This window comes from Empidonax traillii, unplaced genomic scaffold (genome assembly GCF_003031625.1).
Source record: "Empidonax traillii isolate 1590-97213 ecotype Southwest subspecies unplaced genomic scaffold, ASM303162v1 scaffold196:size3368384, whole genome shotgun sequence".
Classification (NCBI taxonomy): domain Eukaryota; kingdom Metazoa; phylum Chordata; class Aves; order Passeriformes; family Tyrannidae; genus Empidonax; species Empidonax traillii.
Genome location: NW_020955389.1, coordinates 2,260,727 through 2,283,020, shown reverse-complemented (window position 1 = coordinate 2,283,020; position 22,294 = coordinate 2,260,727). Strand labels below are relative to the sequence as shown.

At 37.1% G+C, this 22,294-nt stretch overlaps 1 protein-coding gene across 6 annotated transcripts in view; it reads right to left on the bottom strand.

Annotated features, from left to right (window-relative positions):
* Nucleotides 1–22,294, bottom strand: part of LOC114058971 (dynein heavy chain 5, axonemal-like) — a 157,743-nt gene that overhangs the window by 48,693 nt on the left and 86,756 nt on the right. For 5 of the 6 annotated variants that reach the window (XM_027886895.1, XM_027886898.1, XM_027886899.1 and 2 more), the window contains 9 exons: nt 20,529–21,193; nt 19,733–20,013; nt 19,148–19,363; nt 16,335–16,502; nt 8,876–9,094; nt 6,187–6,363; nt 2,661–2,855; nt 601–756; nt 144–326 (listed from right to left, as the gene is read on the bottom strand). In XM_027886895.1, the coding sequence (XP_027742696.1) occupies nt 144–326; nt 601–756; nt 2,661–2,855; nt 6,187–6,363; nt 8,876–9,094; nt 16,335–16,502; nt 19,148–19,363; nt 19,733–20,013; nt 20,529–21,193 (2,260 nt within the window). The remainder of the gene's footprint in view (nt 1–143; nt 327–600; nt 757–2,660; nt 2,856–6,186; nt 6,364–8,875; nt 9,095–16,334; nt 16,503–19,147; nt 19,364–19,732; nt 20,014–20,528; nt 21,194–22,294) is intronic. The other variant, XM_027886897.1, reaches the window with a different exon arrangement.

Below are 22,294 nucleotides of genomic sequence, written 5' to 3'. Positions count from 1 at the left end.
ATTGTCTTTCAGCAAATGCACATCCCTTAAACCTTCATTCAGAATTTTGTTCTTGCATTTGATTTCAACCATGGTGTTGAATATATATGCACTCATAGTGCAGATACTGAACAAGCCTACAAAAACCGCAAGCTACTAGGTACCTGTTTTTCTGTGAGGATGACACGGCCAAGGAGCTGATCTTCCAGCCCTTTCACAGTAACAGTAAAGTCAATCACAGTTGTTCTTGCACTAATTTCTGGAGTATAGACAGGATTAGCCAATTTTGTTGTCATATAGAGGGTAAACCCACTCATCAGATCTACCTCCTTGTCACCTACTTTCACCTGAAAACAGAACATATTACTCAATTTTCAAAAGCTGAGTTCAGAAAAAACATTTATTTTATCCAATGAAAAATTTATGAACCCTTTATTTACATTTTAATTTACATTTTTAAACTTTCTGCTTAATGGGTAAAAAAACCCTTCAAACAACCCCATGAGTTCACTGCTCATTTTCTAAGTGCTGTAAAGGTCTGAATTTCATTGGTATTCAGACTACCTCATACCCAGCATCTGTCCTATTGGGTTTTAATTTCATGTTTACAATTCATCTTACTTTGAGCGCTGAACCAGATTTTATGAAATTTTTTTCCAAGATGTTATCTAGAGCAGGATCAAGTTCCTCTCCAACATCTTCAATTAACAAAGGTCGGCCAAGGGACAAGCAGTCTTCTATGTGACTTCTGAAGAGCTTGTGGTTCATAGCTGTAACCTGGGAAGATTGATTCACAATACAGCATGCACATAGAAAACAGCATAAAATCTACCGAACTTAAAAAAATTGTACTCATCCTGCAATATCTACACAAATGATTATATTTTAGGGACCAACAATTGCCTCTGCTGAAATGAAGTTTTGCTTTAAATTTAACAGAATAGGAGATCGTATTTCTTTATTGTTATCTACTTATTTATTTATCTGCATACCTATCTAATCACTGTAATATCTTAATACCTTTTAAATATTAATGGATTTATGTTTAGAACACTAATGTGAAGTAGGGAAATATTTATGGAGTTTAGACAGAGAATCAGTGTTGCATAGGAGGTCTGATATGACATCAGATGTTGAATTTCCAATTCAGTTCTACCAATCTTAAAATTGCTAAAAAATACATAGACTCCTTTTCATTTATTTAAATTTAATATATTTAACATAAGTCTTAGAGATGATAATTTAATAGCCTTTCCAGGCATCTATTAAGCCATGGGTTTGGGTTTTTTACTAGAAAAAAAAAATTGGGGCAGACATATTTTTAAAATTAATCCATGTCTTGCAGGCAATACTTTTTAAAAAGGAAGCATATTTAAAACATCTATAGGAAGACTCTTAAATCAGTATATTATTTAAAAACTAATACTATGTTCCACCACTCTGCATTTTTTGCTTTGTTATATATAATGTAGCAAAGCTATAATGTGCCCATACAGGTATCTGCCAAAACAGCTTGTTGCCTACATTTTTACTCCAAAGTAAACTGAGGGATAAAGCTAGTGTATGGGTGACCAACAACATAACCCTAACAAGACCATAGCAAATTACAACATCCCAGATGTAAAGCCATAATCTAAACACTTGGGTATTTATAGTCTTGACATAACCCTGTTCCTCCTGGACTTTACGGGGGAGAAGCTGGATTCTTATAACACAGCTGACACCTGAGTCAGGATGTCTAAAACCCCAGAACTGACTGCATTTCCCTGAGTAAAACCCTCCCCTGCATTTAGAGGCCACATCTGTGTGTATTCAAAGCCCTGTAAATTTTTAGAGTCCTCAACAGCTCAGTAGTTAAGCCCTGTCAGGATTCACAAATTTCATATGCTGGATATTCACACATACTGAACACAGGGCAAGCCTGGTAGACATTCTTCTCTGTTTCATCTGTCAAATGTCACCTGTAGTGTGTGAAAAGTGGGATGAGAGGAAGTTGTATTTTAATCTACATCTCCTAGTCCCCGCTTTGGTGAGTATGTGATATAAGATCCTTATGCAATTACTGGACCAGAGAACGGAATGGAACCTGTGTGCTCACAGTCCCTTTCTGCAGGATGCACATGGCAAGTATATCATGGTATTTGTGTGATAATCTACAGTTGTAGGACAGACCTAATGCATTATTATCAACTCACTCTTCAGTATCACACTTGATCTGGCCTGAAAATATATTATATTTTTATCACATGCATTTAATCAAGATGGAGTCTAAATTTGCACTTTGCATTTGATATGCCTCAAAGACCACTAGATTTCCATCTTAATTCAGTCTACCAATTTTTTTTCCAATTCTTCCCTTTTTCTTTTCCCTATTTTCTTCTTAAAATGCTTACCCTAAAATGTTATCACCAAGCAGCACTAACTCCCTGATTCCGTCTGATCCATATTTTGCAAGTCTTTTACTTCTCTCTTTGTTTCTCTTTGACTATTGCAAGCAATTAAAAGATTCATCGTAAAAATACATACAGCATAACATAACTTTCCAAGCCATTTCACCCTGATATTGATTAAAGATTCTGTGTCACTGTTGTTTTAATTTCTGCCTAACTGTATACCATAAACATGCATCATATAATGTGAAATGACATACACATAAAAAAACCTGTAAATGAACTCTTTACCTGAAGTCCATTATTCCTTTCCTTATTTTTAATCCAGATCTTTCCTTGACCTTGTGGATCGATCAACAAAGGATATCTAGATGCTTTTGTAACAATAATGCCATTCTGAATTGAAAGGTCATCGCTTGGAAGACCCTGGAGGTTCCATTCATCCACAGTAGCATTGTCAACAAGCATACCAGTAAGGTTCAAGTTCTAATAGTAAACATGTAATTACAAAATTAGTACCAAGTAGAGGAGTTATACATTATAAAATGTCTAATGGATGCTTTTTCTTATTCTGATCACAATGAGTGCACTTGGTAGTTACTGCTTACAGTTTCTTTTCTTTAAAGCTCAGTGGCTAAATCATTGCAGTTGAGCAATAACGAAAGTGAATTCTGTTGAGGCTTTGATGTGCATCAAAGAGTTTCAGAGAAACTCTGAAGCCAGTCCAATAACTAATGACAAACTGAGTTTGGTATTAGCAAACTGTTTTCCTGCTAGCTCATGAGGAAGCATCATCTCGCTCACAAGAGCTTTCACCTGCTGGAAAGTGCCTTCCAAGTATGTATATGAATACAGGATGGCTTGTGGGAGACTCATAGAAGAAAGAGGAGATGTGCTAAGGATCAATAACCATGAACTATCATGGAAGGTTATTGTTGCTGAGTTAAAACCCTTCAAAGTTTACATACTCTCCTGAAGTTTGATTTGTGCATGTCAACTAGCCTGTTTTATTTTATTCACTATGAAAAGTGACTGGCCTCTCAAAAATGAGCATGTGAAGAAAACAGGGCTTAAAATAACAAACCAAGCTCTCCTATTTAGAAAAGTACTAAGTTGCTAAGGATTGAGAGTTTAAAAAGAATAAAATTGAAGGAGCATAAAATTGACGGGGTTTTTTATTTGCCCCTTACATTTTTCATTCAAGGATTCCTATTTGTAAGCTTTCTCTTCAAACATACATGTTTAAAAGAAAGACATGAAAGAAAGAAAAAGCCTACAAGTCCTGCAAAAATCACATAATTCAGCATCTGAAGCCTAAAGCAAAACTTCAAATACTGTGAAACTTGTGATACAATCATGGGATTTACTGATACCAGTGGCTGCAAGACTCCAAAGCCTTTTTACCCCTTTGATTTTTTTACTTCTATAATTAGTGAAGACTCTGAATGAAGCAACACGATCCATTCTCTGTAGACGGAGAAACTTTAGGAATCCAATTTCCATTTGTGCAAAGGACAGTAAAGCATTTAATAGCCAAATTTTTCAGCAATTGGAATCTAAAACCATATTTAGCTCCTTTGGCAGATGAGTAGGATCTAAAGAGCACTGAGTTTTTTCTTATCGCAGCAAGAAGTATCAGTCACCCTGCAACTCTGAAACTTAGCTAATTTAAATGCCTAACTATACAGATAGATAACTAATTTTAAATAGGTCTTTTAAAATTGTTATCCTGAAATCGCTCATATGGTCAGTTAGTCTGTGACAAAGTGAGGCAGATGTCAAGCCTTTTGCCTGAACTGCAAAGCTGCTGTCTTTCCTGTGGTGTGAAGCATCAAGAAAGGCCCATATGCTGCCTTTTATGAGTAGTTAATTCACTTGAAAAAATTAAAACTCTCTTCCACCCACTATCACTGAAATCATAATTCTGTCTTTAATGGGAACTACCTAAACAGAACGGTAATTATGTTTTGAAACTTGTTAATTATGGCATTCTCCATGTAACCCAGACATATGGGCAGGGGGGAGGAGCAACACAGAAACAATCAGAAAGTATTCCTCAAATTTTCAAGGATGCAGCTGAGTAGTACCATAGTCAGAACACCTTCATAGAGACAGAATTTTAGTTCTTTCTTTCTAAGGACAGTCTTGCTTTCTAAGGACACTATACATCCAGTTTCTTATCCTTAAATGCTAAGAATCTTGATAGATATTCCCCAAGGTAAGCAGCTTTTAAGAACATTTTGTACGCTGAATTTGAGAAAGAGCCTCCCTGGGGTGAATGTATGTAGGATAACTCCCATACGGCACTGGTAAAGAATCTTGCCTGAAACTGCACTGTTCCTGGTACTTTATTAATAAATCCATCTTGGCCTTACATATTTTTAATAATCAGGAGCTTTCAAAGAGCTCTGCTGTGCAAGCCAAAATAATTCATCTTTGTAATTCATAGCATAAAATGGGTCGGAGTGTGAGCTTCACTCTGTCAGGTCAAGGTTAGTCAGCATTACAACAAGCATTATGCACCACCTAACCTAAAAAATAATAAAAAGGAGATTCACAAGTAACTTCTACGAGGTGAATAAACCTCTCACAGCAAAGAGGTTTCCTTAATAGAGGTTTTAAGTGCCAAATCTCACAAAACTTGAAAAGAAGAGGCATCAGTGATCTACTTTTAACTGCTTCACAACGATGCAGCCACAGCTGTGTACTCACTAGCTCACAGCACTTTTCAGCAGCACCTGCTCTGTCAAAAGCTTTGACAGCTGAGAACAGGAGCCATTTGAGCTAAAGGCCTCAACTCCTGTACTGAGAGTATAGGTCTGTCTCAAGAGAGAGTCCCTGAACTATTTCTCCAGTGTTTACTGCTGAAGAAAACGCACACAAGTATTTACAAAATCAAGTGGAAGGCAATATAAATTACTCAAAAGACAGTTTTGATTATTATGGCTCTTTGATTATTATTCTGTATTCAGCATGAGTATATCTTCCAGGTGCAGGGAAGAACATCAGACAGATCTCCTAAAAGTCATGGAATAGGAACAAGGCTGCTGCTGGCCATGAGCAAAGCCTATGCACCAGAACAGCTGCCAGGTCTGGCACTCCTGAGAAAGATAGTGGTAAAAAGAAAGAACAAGATTCATGTAAAGGATGCTGCCCTGTATCATTGTACCAGCATGCAGGTTGCTCACTTTAATAAAGGTAGACCACCCCTGTCCACACAGACACAGGCCGGTTGAGGAGATGCTGTAATGTCACTCACTGGAAAAGCCTCACTAGTGGCAAATGTACACGAGGTTTAAAAGCTTGGATTGGAGTAAGCTGAAGTTGTGTAAACCAAGCCAGGTTTTAAGTTAATAATTTCAACAAGATACTTCAAATTAAACTAAAGTAAATGATGTGGGTACTGGTAGAGGGCATGGCAGTAGGGTATTTACTGATAATGCATGGAGGTGCAGAGGTGATGTTTCCTCTTATGAAAAAGTAAATACATTCCAAGCTGATAAATTTTACTTTGTTTCCCATATTATGCAATTTCCTCCCAGGGCAGCTGACATCAGACAGCATTTTTCAAATTTGTCATAGCAATGGTCTACAGTCAATCTTGAAATACCTGACAGTATAAAGACGAACTTCAAACATATTGGTTTACAAGCTCAGTTGTCAACTTTTCAGATTTTTTATTTATTAAAAATTTGATGGAATATTACAGCCTACATATAATCTTCCAATTATGTACATCTGTAGAATGAAATGTTTGCATATTATTTCTCTTGCAAGGCAAAGAGTAATAAGGTCAGGACAGAGCTTGAACACTTACATTACTGTACGGAATCTTCTTGTTGTCCATCTCTTTCTTCCACAATTGAAGCAGCAAATTCCTGTACTCCTGATTGAAAGGTCCAGAGTAAGAAAGAAATCCAGTGGCCAGAAGAACATTCCCCACTAAATCAATAATTTGATTTTGAAAGTTTTTGCTGCTTGCTGTCCAACGAAGCTGTGCATAAAACATTATGAAGAAGTTAGCTTAAGGAGACACAAAACTAACAGGAACAATCTAACTTTAGAATTTCTCTCTTTCTGGTAAAAAATTTTTCTTTGAACCAAGAGTATTTTTGACTTTAAATCATTCTTTTCAGAAGCAGAAGTTTGCTTGGGAGTGATGGCAACCACCTGACCTAGTGGAGAAAAAGCATCTTTGCCAATAAGTTGGCCAAACCAGTAAGAAGTACTTTAAAGGAGGAATGAAGTGGGAGAGACAGGATGACCAACAGTCATGTGAAGAAGTGGAGGACCAGGTTGTCAAACAAAATATGTAGGGTGGTATAAACAGCAGGGACCTTGTTATCAATAAAACAGTGCTAATGGAGGACCAAGCTAAGCATATCCGCTTAAACAAAGAAGTGCCTATCAGACAGAACAATGGGGACAGCTTTCATACTGTTTGTATGAAATTAGCACAGCTGTGCACCTCTCTGAAGTGCTTGTACATGAATTTGCACAGCATGGAGAACAAACAAGGATTCTGCATGTGATTGTAGAGCCATGATGTCATGGGGACCATGGGGACATGGTGGGAAAACTTCCTCAACTGGGGAGCTGCAGCAGCAGCATACAGGCTTGTTAGGAAGGACAGGCTGGGAGGGTGAGGAGTTTTCTTTCACATGAGAGAGCTACTGCAATGCATGGAGTTCTGCATTTGAGACTCAAGGACAGATAACATACCAGTGGAGAGCTCACGGGTTAGCATCAGAGGGCAGACCCATGTGGGCGATGTGTGTGTGCCTGTTACAGACTACGTGATTAGCAAGAAGTAGATGAAGCCTTTTCCAGACAATGGGAAGAAACTTTGCATTCACAGGCCCTGGTCTACGTGGGGGACTTCAACCACCTGATATCTTCTGACAGGACAACACAGCAAGATACAAGCAATACTGGAAGTTTTAAGGAGGGCACTGAAAAAAATTCTGAGCACAGCTAACTGAGGATCTAAGGCAGTTGGCTGAACCTCAGGCTTACCCACAAGAAAGAAGCAGTCAGGGATGTAAAGTTTGGGGGCACCCTTGGCTGAGAGAATTGAGATTGTTTAGCTTTGAAAACGGACAGTGCAGGGGGGATTTTACCTATGTGTGCAGCTACCTGATGAGAGGGTGTAAAGAGGAAAAGGCCATACTCTTTTCAGTGGTACTCTGTGAAAGGACAAGGGGAAAGGGATACAAATTGGAATATAAGAAAACAAAACACACAAAATATCCCTTTTTTTACAGTGAAGTCCTTTCCAGTGGAAGTTGTGGAATCTTTGGAAATATTCAAAACCCAACTGAATAATGCTTTGAGCAACCTGCTCTACTTAACCTTGCTTTGAGTGGAGGGTCAGGGTGTGCGTGCTTGGTTAGATGATTCTCAGAGGTCCCTTCCAATCTCAATTATTCCACCATTCTGTGATTTTGTTAATATTATTTTTAATATAGTTAGAAAATAAAAATTAATTAATATTTTTGCTTTTCCCTTTCTCTCCAGATTTCTGTTCCATTCCAATCACTCTGCACGCAATCTTGGTCAGGACCTATGTGTTTCAAATTTAGAAAATACACACTTAACCCAGCGTGAGTTTAGCCCAATGCTCCAAGTGTCATATATAGTCTTTAAACTTTTTGTCTGAATTTTCAAAAGTAGAGTGGAATAACACCTCTTATAAGACCTCATATCTCAAGGCTTCAGAAAACCCACAGTAAGGCACTGCAATTTCTTGTTTTGGTGTCACTCTTAAATTTAGAAATTCACTTAAAAAGTATAATAAAGCATGTAACACTTTTGACTGACATATTTTGAAGTGCCGCTATGCAAACAAATGGTGAAGTCCTAGCCTTGCAGGATGCAGTGGTTGAAGTCAAGCCTCTTATCAATTTTGACTTTATGTGAAATCAACCAAGGAATTAACAAAGCAAATGATCAGAGAGGAAAAAAGAGTATCCTGCTTCCTCTGAAAACCTTCAGGCTGAAGCCAGAAAAATCTGCATAGGAAAGGTAAATTTCAAGCTCAGTGCAGAGGATAACAATCAGCCCATAATTCTGTAAAAGGTTCCAGTAGAAGTCTGAACTTCAATTATAATTCAGGAAATTAGTCAAGCTTCAAATTTGTATGCTTGTATACTTGGTGAGAAAAAGAGAGTAATCCTTCTTATAAATATTTTAGGGCAATTATTTAGGTTAAGCCTAATTCCTCTTCTTACTAAAGCTAAAAGGAATTTGGCTCCTTGGCTTTAAATCTGAACTATATCCTAATATGAGTCATATGATATGACATAAATCTTCATACAGAAGAATTAACACTAGAGATTGTTTTACTTTGTTAGATACATTAACTTCAAGCAAAACAACCATACACATAACTAAAAAAAGTGTCAGATGATATCAAGATGTCACCATGCCTTGAATTTATCGAGCACTGTTAATGATCATTATGAAATATTCTCAAAACTGCCCACCTACTTTGTGTGGAAACCCACCTTTTCTCCACCTAATCCTTCAATCAGAGCTGTGGCATTGTTCATCTTCCTTCTGCACGCCTCAGCATCATCAAGCAAGGCCTGCTTCTCTTTCATAGCAGCATCATACATGGCTTGTACCTTATCCAGTTCCATTTGCTTCTCATCCAGCTGGATTTGTGCACTATTCAGTTCCATTTGGGCAGCTGCAAGTCTTCCCTCTTGCAAGGCTAAATTTGCCTACACACATTTAGAAGTAAAGAGTAGTTAATTCCTATTATTTGGCAAGAGCAAATGAAATTCATTTAATGGTACATACTGTACTGTACTGGGTTCATTTAAAAACTATACATATTTATAATGACAGAAGATTTTTCTTTTTACTTCTGGAAGAAAGCATAGCATTGAAGTTTTTCAAGGAAACCTTAAAATGTTTCAATATTTTCAGAATGATCTATTGATCACACAATGACCAATGATTTTAAATCACAACACACTTGAAATAGCTGTATACTAGGTACATGAGGCAAACTATGCAATGTTTTCTGTAATATATTCTCAGTACAAAAGAAGATTAGGATTGTTCTCATTGATTATAAAATAATAATAATGATAACAAAAAGTACTCCTCTCCTCTCTTTTTCCATTAATTACTTCTACAACAAATATATAACAAATGCATCTTTTACTCCTCTGGAAAGTAAAACTCTAGAGACTTTTCTCACATCTCTATATAAATTTGCATGATAAGTTACCAGTCATTTAAATGTGGCCTCTTAACTTTTATATTCCTAACAGTAGGGAAAAAATGTTCTGTGAACTCAGAATGTATTTCCATATATATGTTTGCAAAGGATTAGAGCCTGACAAAGTTCTTATGAAATTCACACTTACAGATAAAGGTTGCTTCCATTTACTCTGAATATTTTAAAAACTTATTTAAATATCATGTATCTTATTTCTACGTTTTTTCTTTTATAAGAGTTATGAAGACGGAAACCAAGAATTTGTAAAAACTGTTTTATGACAAATATGAAATCTGACACTCACATTACATGCCACTAGAAGAGTAACAGTGCAAGACATCTCTGGGATGACACTTAGTGAACAGTATAACCATGGGTTGGGCTTTCACATAAAATCTTAACTAAAAATATAGATCTAAGTCTTATCAAAATATTTTAAAATCAGCAAATTCTTCTCGCTTTGCATGGGGGGGGTGGGGGGGGTGGGGAAGAGAGAAGCCAAGATTGTATTTTGAGATTTAGGCATATCAAAAGAAGCAGCATTAAGTCTGGTGTATTTCAAAAGATGGGTCTGTGGGCAGGGAATTAGGTAAGTGCACATGTACTAATCATGAAGTAGATTATCAATATTTATGAACATGTATGTTGTATACATGTATATTGGATAAGGTAAATCACATGTATCCATGTATATGTATATTAGTAATCTAAGTATTTGTAGATAGTATATGCTAGAGAATAGCAATGTCAGCACAGTTTCAGTTAACTGTAGCCACCTTGTCTGTTGACAGATCCTAGAGATAAAATGATATTTCAGAATCAAGATAAACCAGTAAAATGGCTGTTCACAAAATTTCCATCATGTAAGAATGCTGAAATATTTTTACTTCACTGTTTATCAAGGAGCAAATGGAACAGCATCTCCTAGAGATAAATACTGTTAAATCAGTGAGTCTTGTTCAAATTCAGCTCAGCAGATTTCAGAACCACTACTGTTATTTTTTAGTGAATCTTGGACTATCACGAAAAGTTTAAACAGCAAAGGAGTTTTGAAGAATTGATGTAATGTTACTGTGTCCTGCACCAGCGGAGAGGTGAGAAGGGTGAGGTAAAAGAGAGAGAGAGACACACAGTGTAGGTCTCTTTCTGGATCTTAATAGGAAAGGCCTGACAACAAATGGCTTAGTAAGATAACTGCTTTAAAAAGATTCATGACAAGAAGGTAAATATAGATGGTGAGTAAACTTTACATCCCTTCAGATGCTGGGCGCCCAGCAGCATGAGACAGAGTCTGGATAGATTTTCCCATGGCATCCTGAGCAGAGCAGATCCTGTCCATGGAGAGAATACTCTCTCTTTTGGTCATCCAATCTATTATAAACTCCTCTTATTATTCTGTCTTATTAAAGCAGTTACCTCACTAAGCCATCTATTGTCAGTCCTTTCTTACTGAGATCCAGAAAGAGCCCTGCACTAGCCCTTTTCTACCTCCCCGCTGCCACCTTCCCCACTGCAGAGCATTCTCAGATTCTCTGAGGGCTAAAAATGGGAGTAAAACAATGTTATGACCTATTGTTTCAGCCCCAGCTGACAAATAGTGAGGTTACACAGGGAACAAGGTCCTTGGAGGGTCAGGAAGAACAACCTAGGGAGAACAGCTGGAACAACAGAGAACTTACACCTGGCTGTGTGTATTCATATTTTACCTTGACATTTATCACAGCAGGATGTGAATTTCAATGGAAAAAGATGAGCATGTGAATTCCCAATATATATGAGCAATGATGTCTTGTAAATATGAAAAGCAGACTTCTGTGCAGCAATAAGCTATCCAGAAATGTGAAAAAGATTGCTAAAATAGATTTCCCCATTCTTAAAAGCTCCTAAAAGGCTATCAGCCTTGAAGGTGTAGGGACAATGAAAAAATATTCCAGATGAATACAAAGAAAAAATATATTGTATTATAACATGGAAAAAAACCAAAAAATTATTTACTTAAGGCTTTATGGGTTCTCTAGAAGATGACTTATAATAAGAAACTACTTTACAGACAATTTAACCAAGGTTCTCAGCTAATTTTAGGGTAACCATAATAAAGTATGAGACATTTTAGTATTAGTTTGATTTGTGGGTTACTTAATCATGTGATGAATAACTGTTGCACATGAATGACAGCTAACATAGCAGGATGACCAACCTATGTGATTCCCAAAGGCAGAAAGACTACTTGTTTCAGATTACCCTTGGAAATCATCACTATTTGCTCTCTCCCTGTGTTGCCTTTTTTTTTCTTTTTCAAACTCAACTTTTCAAAATTATATGGGTACAAACACAGCTTTTGTGTTGACATCCTCGACAGTTTGGCTGCCAGCTTCCTGTGTAGGGCTTTGCCATGAGAGCAGAAGGCAAGTTCTGCTGGCAAAGAGAGTCTTCTGCACTAGAAGACTATTACAGTTGCAAACAGCTTCATGCAAAGATTTCCAGCCAACAGAAGGCAGGAAGGAAGTGTATTTCCCAACCCCAAAGAACCACTGCAGCCTTTCTAATTTTAGTGGCATTGCTATGTGAACAAGATTCACACCCTTCATTTCATCTCTCTGAGTCACGCAGCAAAGCAGGGATTCACAGTTTGTTCCAGTTGGATCCAGTATGAGACCCTGAATAAATGGATTTTATGTGAATGAATCATGAGAATTCTAGACATGAGATCCACATTCTTACCTGCACTCCCAGAGGTGGGGCTACACTAGAACATGCCTAGGGGCTACACTAGAACATGCAGATTTGGCCTTTCCTTGCCATAGGCCAGTGCCTCTGCCTGCTCTCTGCGTCAGTCTGCATGATGCAAGTATGGAGGCAGTACCCGTGCCAACAAGGGCCACAGACTAAATAGTTAAACAGCTGTTTTGCCTCCTTCCAAGTTGTCCTCAGAGAAGATTTCAAAGCAGGTGGTAAGGTGATCCTGCGCCTTTTAAACTGTTTGTGTTCCACATAAAACCAGAACAAATAAACATGTAATCAGAGTCATGCTATACACTCAAACGAAACATGTTCAGGACCTTTCTCTGGCACTGAGGTTAACTAGCATAAAACAGGTCACTTTAAGCTCTCCTAGTCTCTAAAACAGTATGATTGCACGCAAACAGCCTTGTGGAAATGGCCCTTGGACCAGGCTAGCTTCTGGAAGGTGCCCAGAGATTGCTGAGAAAATGCTGCTTAGCCAAGACCAAATTCACACTAGGGATCATTATAACAATTTAATAAGGCAGATGATCACTTTCCAATGCCCAGAAAAATTCACTAGTACTATTTAATTTATTAGTATTGACATAGCCGTTAAGTTTCTCTGTGATTCACTGCAAACTGAATTTTGCAAAGTACTGAGCATATCTGACCCTGATCCAAGAAGGCAGTTTAATAAAAATTACTTGTCCAACAAAAAAAAAGCTTTAATTCTATACCTGCTCTTGAATGGAATGCCCAGACCAACCCCAAATCACTCTGAAGAGCAGCTACTGCTCTGTAAATTCAGGAAATGTTACTAGGAGAATCCATTAAAAAAAAAGAAAAAAGAAAAAAAAAAGTGGTAAAAACTTCAGAGTTCACTAAAGGTAAGGAAGATTTGGAGCTTTCCTAGCACTTCTCTTGTTTAAATAACTCTAGCTTTTCAAGTTTGTTGCTCTTACAGTCCATTGAGCACGCACTGCTGTTGGACTAGGCCAGAAGGCTTCTTGCACTTGGACCCTGTCACTCTGTCCTGAGCCTCAGGGGATGTGCTGAGTGATCATCTTTGCCTTTTGCTTCAGTCCTGTTCTGGGCACATGGCATGTGGCTGAAACCTCTTCACGGAAATGCAATCTCAAAACTGCTCCTGTCTTAGATTGCCGCAGATTTTCCTTACAGACACTCCACTGGTTTTATATCAGCTTTCTGAGAGATTCAATATCATGGCACATTCGTATCCACCCTTATTAAGGGAAACATTGTAAAAGAGGCAAATGTATACACAGGTTTTGCAAACTTTACAAAACCAATGTATTCACCCCACTAATAAAGAAAACACCAACCAACCACACAAACAAACAAAAAAAATAAAAAAATACTTCTACATGTACATATGCATACATATGCACAACTTATGTACACATGCAAATAGATCCATGAAGAGTGACATTAATAAATCTTGGCCTAACTTTCTTTGTTATCACTGACCATTCTTTGGAATTAAAATAACCTTTGAAAGGCACAGAGATCATGTCTCTTACCTGTTTTTCACAGTCTCTACTGGCCACTGAAAGACTTTCTGTATTTTTCCAAACTTTTCAGTTACATGTCCTGACTTCATTCTGTTTTGTTAGGTGATCTAATCCTCCCCTTCACCCCCCAGAGTATATGTTCATTCCACAGTTATTGTGGGCCTTGAATTCAGAGTTGTATGCTTGTTTTCCTGCCCAGTGGGCATCACCTTGACAAGGACACACTTATTTAAACAGACAACTATCAAATTTCAGCATTCCTTGACTACTACCTCTTCCTCAGGTGTAAATTTCCTGTTATTGCCTGCTGTTGTTTTTGGTTCAGCATGGAGACAAGTGAAAGCAGAAAAGGCAATAAAGTCTCATGTTTAAAACTGAGTTTGACAGGGAGAATCCTCAATATCAAACAGAATTTATAAACTGTAGACAAATTTCCCTTGATCATCATAACAGGCCTAAGGAAAACTTAATTGAGATCACAGGAGACATCTCTAAGGGAAGTTATACTCTTATACAGAGTATTTTAATTGGGGGCTAACAGAATCACAGCAAAAGTCAGGGCTTCTCCAATCTGCTGTTATATTCTTCCACTGATGGATAAATAGCAGATGCTGTTTCAAAACTCTCAGATTAATCCAGCAGGTTTTTCACTAGGTAGCAAGCTAGAGAGGAATGGTTCACGGTTGTGCTCAAGGTTTATGGGAAAGTCACACACACACAGTGACCAGTGTATGATAAGCAACTACCCAGCATTGTATTTGCAGGCAGCATTTGGTTATACTTTTTGTGTTTATTTCTAGTTAATGACCCTTGGGCTGCAGGCCACATATCTAAAGAATGTCAGTATCCATTCCTAGGAGTGAGTTAATTTTTGCACACTATATTCACTAAAATGTAAGTCACTATTAATTAGTTTTTACAGGTTGTCATATTTAAGGTGAACAAGGCACTGAGTCTCACTTAAGATGCAATTAAAAATTATATTGGTTCAATTTTGCAGGTGTTGAAGGGGATTTATAACCTAGAACAGCCATTAGGATAAAGCAGCTTGGTTAATTCATTCAGTAAACCTGCTTTTAGCACCGGGTGAATCAGCCTGTGCCAATACTGTATGCAGTTTAATTGTACATTTGCTTTCAATTATTTTCTTAGCATCACTTCACTGCTTCCTGCAATATTTTGTGCATACTTCAAACACCTTCTCCCTCTCTCCATCATCTTCCATTTTAAAAATATTTCTGACTGTTACTGTACCTGACAATAGGCAGTATTTCCAAGAAATGTATGTTTCGGTTTTTCTCAGCTACAGTGTGACAAGAATGCAAATACTTTAACGCAAAGTTAAATTTATTTGTAGTCCTAAAGTCATATATATTCAACTAAAAACTGCAAGAGCACTTCTTCAGCTTTCAGAGTTGCATTTGCATACAAAGCCACTATTTCCCCTAGGTCTTGCTCTCTTTTAGAGCTCTCAATAGCAAGATTTCAAATTCTGTTTTCATTAGTGAACATCTCATTATTTGAAAAGGGAATAGCTACTTATATATCACAGAAATATAGCCTTCTCTATCAGTTTCTTGAATAAAAAAATATGCTTTTAACGAATTTGAATCAGATCTGTCTAGGTATACTAAAAGATTATGTCAAGAGTTTTGAATATACCATTGATACAGTGGCTTATTCAATAAGAAACTGAACGTAAGTACAGCAGAAGCATAACTGATTGAATGTATTTCTTCAGAAAAGAGCCATAAAAATCCCTGTAGAAGAATGATTATAAATCATTATATAAATATTCAAAGCCCTTTTTTCCAATATGCTCATAAATGAAACATTTCCAAGACAATAAAGCTATCTGTAGGAATGCAGATAGCAGTAGCTGATCCTTTTTACTGTAGTTCAGTGTTACAACAGAATTCTGTGCCCAGTGGCTACTTACTTTATTATCTATGTACTCTTGAATGTAGCAGTTTGAAACTCCAAATTTTTTTTAGAGCTGAATGGATTTAGAGCTAATGAATTCCAGCTGAATTCATTAAAGAATAGTTCTGTGCCAAGAATGGTCTCTCCTCTCCCAGATTCTACCAAGAGCACAGTGAGTAGGCTCCTTCCAGTAGGACTGAGGAGTTTTCTTGAAGCCAGAGTGCCTGGCACCAAGTCCAGAGCAGAGAGAGTATCATTATCTCCCACGTACAGCTAGCCAGGCTCTATAAAGAACCCGTTGAAAAAATGACTGTGTTCTCACAAGTAACAAATGTACCAGAGGGTAGCTGTGTAAGGGGAAAAAATTGGCTGGACGTGTTTAAGCTGTGTATGCTTGACTTCATAACTGGATGTGAAGAAACAAGAATCTCTTGTAAATCATGATCTTTTTTACCCAAAATAACACAACATTTTTTCCACTTGACTGTATTCATACCTTAAAAAAAAAAAAGAAAAAGAAAAAAAAAAGAAAAAAAAAAGAGCAACAAGAAATACCTTAAGAGGAAGAACTTCTTTATTAATACCATAGAAGTAAGCCATTGCTTGTGTCCATGAGCAAAGACCTGCTACATTTCCACACACTTTTTTAGCAGTCTCAAGATTATAATCCTCCATATCCAAATAAGGCTGCAAGAGCTCCACAGTTTCTTCTGTAATTGAGTCCTAGTCAATGGAAAGGAAAAATTATTTTTTAAAATGGATTTTACAATAAGGTTTGCTTCACAGAAACATTTTTATGTTTATGTTAAAATTGTGGGGCTATCAGTTCTTACAGAAGAAATTAACAGAACAACACTGTTGTCTTTCACTCTTATAAAGGACAGATTAGTAGTTCTCTGTGAATTTGTGAAAATAAGTACTACTTCCATTGCAACAGATTGACTTGAGTTTTCATTTAATATCCCTGTTTGGCCATAAGATTTACAGACATTACTTGTACCCATAGTTCTATCACAATTTAAGGTGATCTAAGTTACTGCAGCTACAACACTGTACCTTCCTTCCCTTCCCCCTCAACTAGATGTTCTTGCCCCATCTTTAGGACCAATCACCAATGCTCAGTGACTTAGTTTAGAAGCTACTAGAATAGCATATCATAATAGCATAGTGACAGAAACAAGTCAGCGAACTACTGATTAATTTATTTCTAGTCTAGTTCCAGGAACAGACAGGCTCAACCACGGCATCAGACAGGCACCAATGTGAACACAGCTAAGGGAGTCAAACATGTAGCTTTAGGAAGGAAAAGGTTGGAATTGCAAGGCACTGACTCACTTCACCGACGCTAACCATTTTTCTTAACCTTAAAAGAGATTTCTTTCAGCTGTTATTCTAATATCAGCTTTTATCCCCCTTTCACAATCTGGTGATAACATGAAAAGCCAGATCTTTGATGATGATGGTTAATCTATAATTATGCAAGTGTCAGAAGAAAATGGAATTCATCTCCTTCAGAAAAATAGAGTAGAAGAGCTTATACAGTTTAACAATGGTTGCTTAACAATAGAGGTGTTAAGAATCTTCCTTTTTTTTTTTTTTTTTTTTTTTTTTTTTTTTTTTTTTTTTTTTTTTTTTTTTTGTTTTTTTTTTGGCAATGTATTAATGCCTTTCTTTTAATGCATCTAAAAATCAACCACCATTCATACTGTCAAGAAATTCACCATTTTCCTATTTTCTGCATAGTAGAAAGGGTTGCCTTGTCTGATCTCTTGTTACTCTACTAACAAAGACATTCACTGTATTATTCCGAAAATCAGCCATGGTGATGTTTTCATTATGATCATTTACTAAAATGTATATTAGTGCTGGACAAACATTTTCCCTTTTTATTTTTTCTCCTACTCAGAATTACAAGCTAGCAAACTGGCAAAATTGAAGAAAAGGCCAATCAGCAATGGCCTAAATCTCTGTTCAAAAGCTTGGAAAATGTCACACTTTTCCTTCTAAGAAACAAATTTTAAACCCAAAGAACTATTTCATCCACTAATTTTCATTGCCTAAAAAAATAGGAAATAATAAAAATCTCACAAACGAGTAAGCAGCAGAACTCCAAACACAATGAGCTTTCTTGTCATATATACTCAGAAAAGAGAAATAAGACAGAAGGACAGGATGGCAAGTACCCCATCAGGAATAGAAGTAGTCTAGTATTCTACACCACATTCATCAGTATTACTTCCTGTAAGAACTTGGTCCCACAGAACTTGTTCTGACTCCTCTGAGTAAAGTTAAATGTGTTGCAAACTACCAGCAGGAATACATACACTATTAATAAGTCCCAAAACTGGAAACCTCATTAGAGAGAAGTTTGAGTAAGGAGTGCATAATTAGTCCCTGCAATCTTTAAAATCATTTCCTCTTTCTGTTTAGTGAAGATAGCATTTTGAAAAGTGACCAGATTGACAGCCCCAGGAAGAAACTGTCTACAGAAGCAGTCCAAGTTTCCACATGGTGCCTCAACAATATGGCACCCTGGGAGAAACGGCTCTTGGGGATAGTGAGAATGATCTCTACAACAAAACCACTCCAGCAGCTTAGAAAAGGGATCAGCAAAATGCACAGTCGAAATAGATTTTTAAAAAATCAGTGTACAAATGAAAAGTATGTTCTGCAACATCGCAGAAAACCCAGGTTTTGCTGAAACCTGGTCAAGCTACCTGTGACATCTTTCTTTTTTTCCTTACAGAGAATTTTTCCCTGTCCCACAGTTCAGTGAATCTTGCTATAGAAAAAGACAAGGTTATGTCCTAGAAGAAACAAAAACCTATGTTTGCTTTATTTTTTCTAACAGTTGATATTAAGGCTCTCCGATCATTCTTCATTTTGTTACTTTTCTAGTGAAAGAACCCCCAAAGTTCCCAAATATGTCAGTATTTTTCCTGACAGGATGCTCATTTTCTTCTGTATTTCCTGCAACCTCCCTACCAAAGTGGAGACAGAGTTCTAGAGCGCCTTATAGGCAAACAGGCCTGGTAATGCTGGAGAAGGTGAACCATTTTAAAAAATCAAAAGTAGGCCCTTCCAAGGCAAATTCTTACTTAGAAGCAGGAACTGGTTGAATAAATGTAACACTAAGATTCTGAAGATTTGATCTATTGCTTGGGATACTTCTGTCTGCCATCAAAACTGTGTGGCCCAGGAGAAAATACTGAACCATGAAAACGAAGAGGAATAGAGTCACAAAGGTATCTACAACTATAGGTACATGAAAGCCTCATCTGTTTCAAACTACCTTTACAGTAAAAGGTACTTTCATTTGAACTCTGAAGATAGTTATAGGAACATTAGTGTCCCTATTAACTTCTTACCTTCTGAAAAGTAAGCAACATGTTAAGAAATCCTGAATTATTCATTAGCTTCTGAGCCTCAGTCCATGATGGCTTTACACCTGGGCGTTCTTTATCTAGCGTTACTGCATCTATTTTTCTTTGGAATAAAAGCAGCACGCAATCCATAATCCGCATTATCAAGTGAGGAGGTTTACCCAGTTTGCGAACAGTTGCAATGTCAGAAGGTTTTATTGTCTGAAAATCATAAAAGAAAACAGTTCATTTATTTAAGCATTGACTCAGTTGCAAAGAATGATGTTTTTCTTGAAGAACTGTATATGTAATGCAATTATTGCAGGTTTGCTAGTCACTCAGCTGCACTTACACAGAAAGTCCTCAAAGGTAGTACCACCCAATAACTGCTTTATTACCCAACAGTAGAATACTGCCCATCTTACCTCTTCACCTCTTTGGTTTTCAGGTTTTTTCCTACAAGGTTTTATAGGCCAGTGCTAGTTCTTGCAATCTTTTTTTTTTTTTTCCCCCAAGTCAGAAGCATGAGCCATGTTATTACAAATAGTAATCATTAACTACATGCATGTTCCAAATATATTTGATTCTGACCTGCAGGGCTGCCTCAGCTTCTTCCAGTGCAGGTCTTGCAGCTTCAAGCTTCTCTTCTGCTGCTGCTTTATCAATGGCAATGTCATCCACAATAGCCTGAGCCTTGTCTTTTACTTTTTGCACCTGCATTTTCACTTTTTCGGCAGCGTGGGCTTTCATAGTTACTTCTAATAAAACTTCATCAGCTTTTTTTGAAGCCACAGCCAAATCTTTCTCCTTCATAGCCAACTCTTCAGAGAGCTGATTTACTGAAACCTCAGCTTCCATCAGTTTTGCAAGACCTGTGGTCCACAAATTCCATTTTAGCAATAGGAAAACTTGTTGAGAAAGAAACAGTGAAGCAATAGGGATATTCAAAACAAGTCACTCAGATTCCTATTTTGAAACACTAGTGAGATGTCCCATTTGTTGTACACCAAAATTAATCAGGGGTAATATTTTATTTTTCTTTTCTTTGAAAGATTTTTCAGAGGGAATGAATATGAACATTTACTTACCTTCTCTCAGATTTACTTTTAGCATGCTTAAATGCAAAAACTAGGATCTCAGTAGTTCCTTTGCATGCATGCATGCAGGTATTTCTACTGCTAACTAATACTCTGAACATTCATAAAGTTCATTGTAACAAAACCTCTGCATATTTTGTAATCACACACAACACAGTTGAAAACATATGTCTGCTTCCAAATGAAAGTGAGCTCACACTTTAAGTCCACACTTTTAGGTTCTTTTATTCAGATTCTTCTCACCCCTTTAAAAACAAACAAAGAAAAAAATCAAAGAGATTTTACACTACCTGTTCTCATGCGTTCAGACAAACATCCAACACTGGCAAACTTTTCTTTGTAAATAGCTTTGTAGCCTCCAATGAAGGACAGGTAAGATTTTGGCGTCACAAATGTCCGCCGCCTATATCGTTCAAAGTATTCAACACACTTTTCAGCTACAATATCTTGAATTGTTCCCATGGTGTTAACAACACTCCGTTTCACTTCCTCTGTACACTCAATATGGTAGGAAGCTAAAAAATGCTGTGCAACTGCTACAAGAGCATCTTTAGGCCAGCGCTGGAACCAGTCCATGGTACAGCCTGAAATCAGACCTGGAAATTTGAGTGCACGAGTTCTGAATTTTTCCCCAACAGGAGAAAAACAAAGTACCACATGCAGGTTATTCCGAACTCGAGCAAGAAAGTAATTATAAAGATTTTCACCAGTGGGACTACGCCTTGGGTACTCCTTCTTCATTGCTGGTATCAGATCTTGTGTGATTTCATCTATTTCATCTCTTGCAAAAAGATTTGAGACTTCACCTGAAGCCAAAACATTGTTCATGTACTCAAGAAAAGATTCGTCTCTGACTTCATTGTCTGTGAATAGGAAGACAATGCCCTTTCCTTTTTGCCCAGCAGTGCGGTACAAGATTTTCAGATCATCCAAAAGGTTGCTGGTGGCATATGTTCTGGAATAGAAAATGATTAAAGAAGGAGAGAACAAGAATTAAAGACCATTTCAGGAAATATCTATCATCTGGAATAGCTTCCTTAAGGAAAGAAAAAAAAAAAAAGAAAACAACAGAAAATAAATTAGAGCAATACTATGTCTGAGGTAATTATAATGCTGCTTTGCATTCCCATGCTTGCAGATGTAAATTCTTTATTGGAAATGTAGGTTAAGACAGCTGGATTAAATTGTCAAGTAGGTTTTGATACCTGTACCATTACGTAAATATAGCTGGATTATCTTCTGAAGATACTGAGAGCACGTTAAAGGAAATCATTAAGAGACAAGAGAAAACAAAACTGAGGTATTTATTGTGATTTTTTATTGAATTTGTGGCTTAACTAAAACCAAGCCCCAGAAATGGTGTTTGAACTTTATCACTTGGGCTGATCAACTCTGCCGCAAATGGAGACCGTGAATGTTCTGTCATTACACCTCTTATAGCTGGTACACACAGGTAAGATTCAGATCAAGTCCACACAAATTCAGACACAGATTTCAGATTGTGCAATATAAAATGAAGCAAAGTAAGGTTAATAAAATGGCATATTTTGGCCTTAGTTAATTAAAGCTGAAATTAGGAACCTCTTTGCTTTGAAACCAGTCTCTTATTTCCAAGAATCTCTCCAAAGTCCTAAGTAATTCTTACAATACATGCATGACCCATTCTTCACTATTTGAGAGCCTCTTTTTTTTATATTCAGTATGCCATACAGAAAATGTCCCAGTTCTCTTCCAGCTCCATCTTACCTCTGCTCTATAAATACCCCTAATGGAAGCACTGCAGAGCTTGTAAAACAATCTAGCTCTTCAGTTTGCATGTATCAGCTACAGTTTTTACAGTGCTTTGTGGTATTCTGGTAAGAAGATAAGAATTTCTCTACTGAGACAGAATAGTAGTCTATCTAATTCAATAATCTTAACACCAGCAATGTGAAATGGTACTTAGAGAGAAAACATGAGCCTGCATCCACTTTTCACTGCTCATTCCGTTCTTCCCCTCTCCATATTCATTGCCATTGTATGAAGAATGCTATAAAGTATGTCCATCTTGTTCTCT